Raw genomic sequence first — 10,006 nt, forward strand, 5'->3', positions numbered from 1 at the left:
CCAGCGCCCGCCCCCGCCACGTCACGGCCAACCCCTTCCCCCCAGCCAGTAAAACAGCACCTTCGCTGAGGTGGGCGGTGAAAGGAAAGGGGGTCATAGGAGGTGGCATTTTGCCACATCCGTTTCCCCTCTTGACACCATCTTCTTGGCCACTCTGGAAGTCTTCTGGGGATAGTTATTGACCAGCCCCACCGGTTATCTGTCCCGAAGGAAAAACTGTGGAATTACCGGATAACTGTGTTTATCCCAGTAGGGGGAAAAAAGCAGAAAAAAAAGACAAGGGGGAGTCCCTCCCAAATGTATCCATATGGACATCTTTGGGAAGTACCAGCAGGTGTTTCAAGTGTTGTTTAATGCTTTTGTTCTCCTTTTCCATGTCCCAAAAGACATTTGAAGCTAAAATTCACCACCTGGAGACCAGGCTTAGCCGAAAGCCCCGTGAAGGGACCGCTGAACTGGAGTACTTTGTGCGCTGTGAAGTCCACAGCTCTGACCTCAATACTTTCATTAGCTCCATCAAGAGGGTAGCAGAAGACGTGAGGACCACTAAGGAAGACAAATGTAAGGAACTTACAAACTGTTTCATTTTTGCGGAGAGGCTGAGCTGTAGAAACAGGGTGGAGACTTTGTTATTCCCAGAAAAGGGGAAGGGCTACTGTATGCTGAATTTGAGCAAAACAGAATAGTCTACCTCTGGAACACTGAATCCTGAAAGCCACTTCCCTCCTTGCCCATTTCTCAACAGACTCCAGAGTCCATAGCCCATTCTTCTGGTGCCAGATTGAAAAAATAGAAATAGGAGATGAAATTTCATGCTTTGTTCACACCTCTCCTACAGAGCTCTCCATCCCTACTCCAGTGTTTTGTATTGTAAGTGTACAGTAGTTTCCTACCTACGTGTCAGGAACTCTGTATAGATCCAGCACTGGACTGCAAGACGCTCCCCATGCCATCCTATTCTGAAAACAGGGTGATTCTTACTATAAAATATCCCTAGAGATCTGCAGTGGTCGCTCTACAACCAGTTGGACCTCTGGATTTGTTTTTAATGTGAAGTCTAGAATCTTTAAGTAAAATCCAATTTTCATCTTCTTGTTTACTTTTGTCACAAAATACTCTGCTGAGAGATGGGCAGGGAAGTCATGAGATGCAGATCATGGCATTAGACCTGACTGTAGGACAAGAGCATTAAGAGTGTGGGACTACTGCCCGGAAGGCACAGCTGTGTCATGTGCTGTTTGTTGAGTGTGTGCATTTGGTACCTCAGGTCAGATGTATCTTCTTCAACCTCACAACTCCTTCTCGGCAGGGGGTGCTCCATCTTCCCTTCCACAGCCAGTTTTTCTCTTTCTCTCTCACAGTTCATTGGTTTCCCAGAAAAATCTGTGAATTGGACAAGTGCCACCATTTGGTCACCAAGTTTGACCCTGACTTGGATCTGGATCACCCGGTGAGTTAGTCTGTGTGGGCACACCCTCACGTTGGAGTCCTGAGCCTTCCCTCAGAAGCAGGGAGCTGGAGAACACCTATTAGTGCAGCTGATCAGGGAACTGTAGTGCAATCACCACCATGAGAGAAGTTTCTCCAGCCAGTGACGAACTTTTTTTGGGTGAGAAATTTTAGTAACTGATTAAAAATTCTGTCTCTGTTCCTATTTGTCATCACAGGGCTATTCTGACCAAGTGTATCGCCAGAGAAGGAAATCGATAGCAGAAATTGCTTTTCACTATAAGCAGTAAGTCTCTTTCCTAACATCCATGCAGGGATAATGCCATGTCAATGCAACCTGTTGGGAAGTCATTGTGCTAACTGCATGAGGCTTCTCTTCTTCTATGTTTTGTCTCCGCATTCAGCCTTGCCAGCTCTTTTTGTGTCCTTCTTCTTTCTATGTATTCCAGTCTCTTCTTAATTAAAAAATATCTGTGGTCGTTAATTCATACATTGATAAAGCCAGAATAAACCTCCTGCATAACAAAAGCCACGTATAATTCCATCAGGCCTCAAACTTCATTTTGAAATGTAGCATCTCTTTTAGAATGACATCTCGTTTCGACTTCAGTGTTTCAAGTACTGAAAAAGCTACCACGTGCCCAGAAATCTTGTTCCAATGGTTCATTATCCTGGCTGTGAAAAAATGTGGGTTTTATTTCTAAACTGAACTTCGGTAGCTTTAGCTTTCACCCAGAGGATCATACATGCCTTTCATCTGCTAGATTGAATTCTGCTATCAGATTTTTTTTGCTATGAGGGTATTTATAGACTAAATGGTTCACCTCCTAACTCTCTCTGATAAATTAAATAGATTCCAGTAATGGTCTCATCATTGTCTTATATTGATTTAAGACTATCTCTTGTACTCCTATTTAATGCTCCTGTTCTGATATATGCGGTGATAGCACTCAGCCTCTTCACTACAACATCAGACAGAGCTCTAATATTCAGTTGGGTTTGTAAAATGTTCCCTAGATCCTATTCAGTAACACTGCCTTCCACCGTAGCGTCTACCTCCCCGAGCAGGACTTTAAATGTAGATTTCTGTAGCGAGCTGTGCTGAAAACAGGCTATGGAAATTATATGGGTCACCTTCTTGAGCTACCCCTGCAACCGGTGTGATCCCAGCATGGCTTTCTGCTCTGTTAGGTTTCATGTACTCTGCAGATTTGAAGCCCAGAATATAGACATTGATGTTTTTATCCCGTACTAATACTAAATGCACAGAAAGTCACTGTGCCAGCAAGAGAGTCCTGAGGGACACAGGAAGAAATACTGTCCTAAGATGACGCACCCATTTAAGATGTCTTCTCTCACATCTCATCTGCAGGTTAGCATTTATGAGCTGCTGTGTAGCATCCCTTCAGGCTGTTAATGGAGAAGGAACTATGCTTTATCACTGTAATACTTGAATATCTCATTTGTTCAAATACGGAACAGAAGGATTTAGGAAATACAATTATGATGCAGAAAAGGCAAAAGTGTCAATCTTCTTTACTTCCCACTTATATCAATGTTAAGATTTTCTTTTCTTGCCGTCCTTAATCTTACTGACAATATATTTTTCTGCAGCTCAAATGCCTTTAGTTTTCCTTATTAGCTGCTTTTATTTCCCAGTCACTGATTCGTTCTTGGAGCCATCAGCCCCCCGAAGTTCAAGCACATGAAATTAATTTATTTTCACACAAAGTTTCAATTTTTTCCAGTGAAAACCTTTTTTTTTTTCCCTGGAAAACATTATGCCTGCTAAGCTTTTGCTCATCCCTTGTTCATGTATAACCTCTGTCTAGACTAATGCTTTTCTCTGTGTCTATGTATTTGTTGCACCTGTACAAATGACCCAGTACTAAGGCTTTGTCTTTCCTGTCACCCCCTTGTGTGGTTTAAAGAAGATTGATCAACATCATGCAGAGCTTCTCCAGAGTGCCTCCTTCTCAAAGGGAAGAGAAGCCTGGCTTGTGCTCTGCTGCTGTCAGTAACGGTGCGTTTGCCTTGCAGCGGGGACCCGATCCCTCATGTCGAGTACACGGCGGAGGAGATCGCTACCTGGTGAGCGCTAATTTAATCTGTGACCTTTATTGGCTTCACCACTAGAAGCTGGGAATCAAAACCTAGACGGTTAGGACGTGACCTCTTGAAAAATGTGTCAGGAGTGCAAGCATCCTACTTAATGGCTTGTTATAAAAATCAGTAAGTCATTGCACGGCGTTTTATGGTAAGGACTGCATTCAGGAGAGTAAGCTACGTCCAAAACAGTGATGCTCTGTCTCCTCTTCTCTTGGGGTTGCACCAAGAGCACTTTCACACCGCAGCCCCCAGGAGTTTCCTCCAGAGGAGCCTCCCCAGAGAGCGAGGTAGATAATTTGGAGCCCCACTTCTCTAAGGGGACCTGGCTTAGTAGCAGCCTCCAAACAAAGGGCAGTTATCATAGCTGCATAAAGAAGTTTGAGGCCTGTGGTGAATATCTGCATGGTACCTCGCTGGCCTCACTAGGAAAATGCTTCCTTTGAGCATGATTATTTCCAGGAGTGTCGCTCCAGGAGTGTCTCTAAAAACAAGGCCAGTTCATACGAGCTGAGTACACAGGCTCCTAAACAAGGTCATCTCCTGGTTATATTGACTGCCTTCATAGCGGAACTTCAGGAGCTAACCTACAGGGAATATTTTAATTCCAGTTAATACCTTTTATACAATCTTCTATCCTTCAAGGTCAGAAGTAGGCCTGTGCAGATACAACTGCTGACTTTGCAGGCTCATTTGGATGGGTGTCTGTGTGTTTGCGTACCCCTGTCAATGCGCACAGTCATAGTCTTAGTGGTGGAGAAAGGCAAAAGGACAAGAAACCTAAAGGCGTGAGTCCTTGGTAGCGTATAACCAGAGGACTAGACACATCAAGCCACTGAATGTCTGCCACCTCTCGTCCTGAAGGAAGGAGGTGTACAGCACCCTGAAGAGCCTGTACCCCACCCACGCCTGCAAGGAGTACCTCGAAGCTTTCAATCTACTGGAGAAATTCTGTGGCTACAACGAGAACAACATCCCTCAGCTGGAGGAGGTCTCCCGCTTCCTGAAAGGTGGGTACGAGCCTGAGGGACCCAGGCCCAGGGTCTGCCAGGGCTCCAGCACAGTTTTCCAGCTACAGCTGGGAAACCTGAACCCGAAGGAGGAGCGTGTGAGCTGAGATTTGGGAGGAGAGCTGGTGGGGGCTTGTGCATTGCCCACAGAGGACAGGGATAGACCCCAGGTGGTGGGGACTGCAGCTAAACACAGTGGGCTGCAACTGAAGGTCAAGCCCATAATCAAATGGTCCCAGCATCTAAAGAGCAGATGTTGCTCCCTAGTAGGAGCAAAAAGATTAGGCTTAACACAGCAGAAGCCCTTTAGTTTCCAGCACTGATGCTTTTGCTGTCCGTGCTGGGAACACGGGACAGCAGCACAGCCCGTGGGCCACGCACCCCCGCAGAGACGGTATGCCCTGTTTCAGAGAGGACCGGCTTCCAGCTCCGGCCGGTGGCCGGCTTGCTGTCGGCGCGGGACTTCCTCGCCAGCCTGGCCTTCCGCGTCTTCCAGTGCACGCAGTACATCCGCCACGCGTCCTCGCCCATGCACTCCCCCGAGCCGTGAGTATCGCCCGACCCCGATGGCCTCCCCTGCCCGGATATCCCACCTGGCCGGCAATTAACCTTTCTCCCTAACGGACAAACTCTGTCCGCCGCTGACCATGTTTTCCTCCTTTCCCCCCGGGCATCGGCAGGGATTGCTGTCACGAGCTGCTGGGGCATGTCCCGATGCTGGCCGACAAGACGTTTGCCCAGTTCTCTCAGGTAAGGTGGTTGTCTGCTTCCTCGCCCCCGAGAGGGTAAGGCACGAGGTGAGAACCCAAAACGACCCCGTCTCGCCACCTAAACCCTTCTTGTTCTAGGATTTATTTATATTAAACATGATGTCCAGGAGCCCTAGCGATGGACCGAGAACCCTAATACAGATTAAAAATATCAGACTCTGCAGCAAAGTGGTTTTAGTCAGAGCACGATGAAGCCCCAGCAGATGCATGGCAGCGCAGGGCAACAACATCTGTTGGCTCAAGGCAATAAAACAGAGCAATCCGCATGTAAGGCTCTCAGACCAGATCTGTCCTGACGTTCGCCCCTTCCCTTCTCTTCCCAGGACATTGGGCTGGCCTCTCTGGGAGCAACTGATGAAGAAATTGAGAAACTCGCAACGGTAAGATTTCCTCTTTGCTGGATGGGGCCCCGACCCCTCCAGCAGCACTTCTGCGGTATCGGGGGGACTGGTCCAGCCTGGTCTCCCCAGATCTGCAGGCTCAGAGCCCTGACCCGAGCTGCCCCAGCCCTGCTCTTTCACGATGACTGTGCAGAGCGGAGATCAGTTAAACAGCAGAGCTTGCTTGCACATTAATCCAATTTTCTTGGGCACCAGAGTATCATCAAGCATCGTATTTCTAACGACAGCACTGCTGGGACTCTTTGGGATGGGATTAAATGACATCCGCTTCCTTTGGCTCTCCGTTGGCAAGGTGACCCGTCCTGCTCCAAGGGCACCGAACAGCAGCACCGCGCAGCAGCCGGGCGCGCAGGGGATCACCCCAGGGACAGTTTCCATCTGTCCTGGTATGGCAGCAGCTTAGTTTAGCACTTTGCTCTGGCAGCGATGGGTGCGGGGTAAGGAGAGGGGACAAAGTGCCAGGTGCCCATTCATTCAGATCCCGGCCGCGATGCAAGGGCTCAGAAGTGACAGGGAGATGAAGATGAGTTGCTGTCTCCCCTATTCATTTTTCTTTCTCCTTTCACAGCTTTACTGGTTTACGGTGGAGTTTGGGCTCTGCAGACAGAACGGGATAGTCAAAGCCTACGGAGCCGGGCTCCTGTCTTCCTACGGAGAGCTCATAGTAAGTCCCAGCCTAACTTGCCTCTCTGCTCTAGACCCTACACAGCAAAAAACCTTCTTCCTCTGCACAGCTCCAATGACTTTACCCGATCTGTTCTCCACCTCTGTCTATCACCTATGTGCTCTCCGATCCCCTTAATTTCATGCCGGCATTTTTCTGCTGTGTCCGTAGCACTCCTTGTCAGATGAACCAGAGGTGCGGGACTTCGACCCCGATGCTGCTGCTGTTCAGCCCTACCAGGACCAGAACTACCAGCCCGTATATTTTGTGTCCGAGAGCTTCAGCGATGCCAAAAGTAAACTGAGGTAGGACTGGGCAGTGAGGGAGACCCAAACAGAAGGAAATGAAGCTATAATATATTGAAACAGGGCTTGACACCATGGCTGCTTTCAGGTCAAAGTCTCAGAAGTACTCTGGAAACTGTTGTCAGGTCTTTCAAAGTAAAGTGATTCTCCTGTTCCTACAGGGTCCAACTTCAGTCCCTTGGATTCGCCCCCCAAAAATATGCTGGACTCAAGGGCGTGGGCGTGGAGGAGTGGGATGGAGTGGGAGGCGCTCTTGGAGACAAGACTGAGGGAGCGAGAGAAGGGACAAATCTGGCTCGTCTGCCTAGTGCTCATAGGAAGGAGTTACAGACTATCTCCAGGTCCCAGGGGAAGCCAAGCAACATAACACAGGGCTGGTGGTCCAGTAATTGGGGACCCAAACCACCCACCAGGACCGTCTCTGCTTCCTTGCTGCAGAAGGGCCGAGTGATACAGGTCAGGTACTGGCTGTCCCTCTCGGGAGCATCTTGCCAGCACGTGTCCTTCTGAAACACGGGCTTCTGCATCATGTCAAAGTTTGCTCTGTGGGGGAAAGTTTTAGGAGAGGGGTGAAGAGCTGCTCAAAACGGTTGCGTTCCCTGAATTTAGGATGCAGAAAGATGTTTGTCTTTCTGAGCAGGTGCTGGGCAACTTACCCATTTATCATTGAACCAGCAAAAAAACCCCAGGCATCGTTAGTAGCTTGTACACAAACAAAAAAGTTTTGCTTGATGGGGATAGATTTATCCATGGGAAAAAAGGAACTTTTGCTTCCTCGGCTGGTTAACATGGGTTAGCAGACCCCAGACAGCATCCCACCGGTGTAATTGGGTTTCCCCATCCCATAGGATTGCAAACAGGATGGAGAGGGGCAGCTCTACCCATGGACATCTCTTCAGAAGAGCATTTTCTTGGCCATACCCAGAATTGCCCAAAGGAGGAAACCTCAGTCCTATAACATTTGACTGACAGAGGAAAACTTTGCATATACCATTTTATCATAGCTTAGGAAAGGGATAGGATGAGACAAAGTATTACACAATGTGCATGACCTTGCAGTTCCTGCAAGTGGGGTATTTCATATAAATAATGTGGCGAGGACTGCTATATTTCAACTTCTGCTTTTATTACCCTTACTTGCACCATTCATACAACCCGGAGTCTAGCTACTCAAAAGCAAGCACCTGGGGAGCCTGTCCTCACACCCACTAGGCTGCTTTAAAAAAAAAAAAAACAACTGTTGCCTAATGAGTCATTTCCTTGCATTTAAAAAGGAAAAATACACCACATTCACAGCCAAGATTAGGGTAGAGGGTTTTGACAGTGACAAGCACTGCAAATTATGCTCTTTAAAGAGCTCAGAAACCACACAGACGTTACTCTTTGAGGTGAAAACATTAAAATATCTATATTTTTTGCATTACTGGGAGCTGCCACCATGGACCCGATTATCAGTGTTATCCCTGAAGAAAAGCCTCTTTTCCCAGAAAGAAAACTTTCCTCCAGTTTTCTAGGGTGGACACACAACACCCCCGATGCCCTTCCAGGCACCCATGTCGTACTTGTACGCTTCAAAAAGGTGTCAAGTGAACACAGCCGTGTTGGAGGGCAAGTTTCCAACCGTTAGCAGCTGTGCTACGAGGCATCAGTGCGGCTGATAGCCTTAATAAGCGAGGTGAGCTGGCCCTTGCCTGGAAGAGCTGGGGGCACTGAGATAAGCTGCATCTTTTAGGAGGTGGGTGATGTGAGTATGCAGAAAACTCCTCTGTTTGCACTTGTTTTTGTTTCCCTGCAAGCGTGGCAGCTCCCTGCAAGCACCAGCATGTGGCTTTGGCCATGTTGCTGCTTGGCTCTGTCTGGAGCTGGTGGTGTTTTCCCCAAACCCTGGCGATTCGGGACTAGGCTTCCCCAGGGCATGCAGTACCAGCCGGAGGAGCCGCTGAGAAAGGGATGGGCTTCCCCGAGCCCTGTGCCAGAGCAGACCCGCGGTAGCCACAAGAGGGTACCCTAAGCTAAGCAATTCAGGAGCGAAGGGGTGATGCTTCAGCAGAGGCGAGGAGCATGCCTGTTGCTAGTGCTGTTTGTCCCCTCATCTTCCCAGGCCTTTCCAGCATGAGATTGTAGCCACGAGTACCTAAATACGGATTCCCAGCTCCATATTTACATAGCCACTAAAGAAAAAAAAAAACTTAACTTGTCAAGTGATGGGGGTGAACATCAGCAACTTTGAGGAAACCTTACCCTTGATGTGTTTTCACTTGACCATATACTTCTCCCTTAGAAAGGTGGCACCAAGGTCTTGCCCTTGAGAGGCGTCAGGCTCGTCACTGAGATCTAGACTCCAGTTGGCTTTGAGTACAATAGTGCAACGTTGCTCAGCCACATGGCTCTGGCGATGCTATTCTCATCCCCTCTCCCTGGCCTAAGCCGCTGCCTGTCAAATTTATCCTTAATATGGCTTGCAGCTAGTTCCCCCCTCCCCAAGCAGAGATTAGTCAATAAATGAATGTCAGAAAGGATTTAGGAATATAATACTATAATGCCACAGGCTTTCCCTGCAATTAGCTTCTAAATCTCCTTGCCATTTCTGGAAAAGAAAAAAAGAAATTGAAGTAGAGGATGCCTGGTGATGGCCACATTTCAGTGGACCCTCCCGTTTGGTGCAAGCCCGTGTGTTCAGCCCACAGAAACCCGCAGTCAAACTCCTGGTCTTCCTTGCTGAACAGGAGGGATCTCAACTACTGCTATAGCCCTGTGGAGCTGGAAAGGTGGGAAACCAGAGCTTTTGTGCTAACCTAGAAACTCTGCCTAAAGGAGGCATTAACCTGTTGTGATCTGGGTGAATGGTGATGGGTAGGAGGCAGGCTCAGGACCCATCTCTTGTTCCAAGCCCTCTGCACCCTTTCCTTGCAGGAGCTACGCGGCACACATCAAGCGGCCCTTCTCGGTGAAATACGAGCCCTACACCCACAGCATCGAGCTCCTGGACAGCCCTCAGACGATCTGTCACTCCCTGGAGAGCGTAAGGGATGAGCTTCACTCGCTGATTAACGCGCTCAATGTTATCAGCTAATACGAGAACTGGGCTCTTTCCTTCCCCTCTTCCCTCGCAGCCCCAAAGCCGCCCGCTCTGCCCTCGCCTAGTTCCCAGCTGATAACTCCTACCTGTCTTCTCCAAACATTTGCACCGCTGCCTGTCACCACGCAACCCCAACAGCTTTCCACTTTTGTATGTAGGGCCAGCTCGGAGGAGGGCAGAGGGACGGACCCAAGGCCTGCTGGCATTTTGGGTAGCTTTTCT

General features: G+C 48.6%; 1 protein-coding gene across 1 annotated transcript; it reads left to right on the forward strand.

Annotated features, from left to right (window-relative positions):
- Window positions 1–386: 386 nt before the first annotated feature.
- Window positions 387–9,778, forward strand: TH (tyrosine hydroxylase; the record flags this gene model as incomplete). The annotated part of the gene is made up of 11 exons (XM_009585996.1): window positions 387–561; window positions 1,362–1,450; window positions 1,668–1,735; window positions 3,490–3,540; window positions 4,420–4,565; window positions 4,976–5,111; window positions 5,246–5,315; window positions 5,659–5,715; window positions 6,305–6,400; window positions 6,572–6,705; window positions 9,619–9,778. Coding segments are annotated over 11 exons (1,182 nt in total), but the record flags the coding sequence as incomplete, so codon positions are not given.
- Window positions 9,779–10,006: the final 228 nt, after the last annotated feature.

This window comes from Fulmarus glacialis, unplaced genomic scaffold (genome assembly GCF_000690835.1).
Source record: "Fulmarus glacialis isolate BGI_N327 unplaced genomic scaffold, ASM69083v1 Scaffold16329, whole genome shotgun sequence".
NCBI lineage: Eukaryota > Metazoa > Chordata > Aves > Procellariiformes > Procellariidae > Fulmarus > Fulmarus glacialis.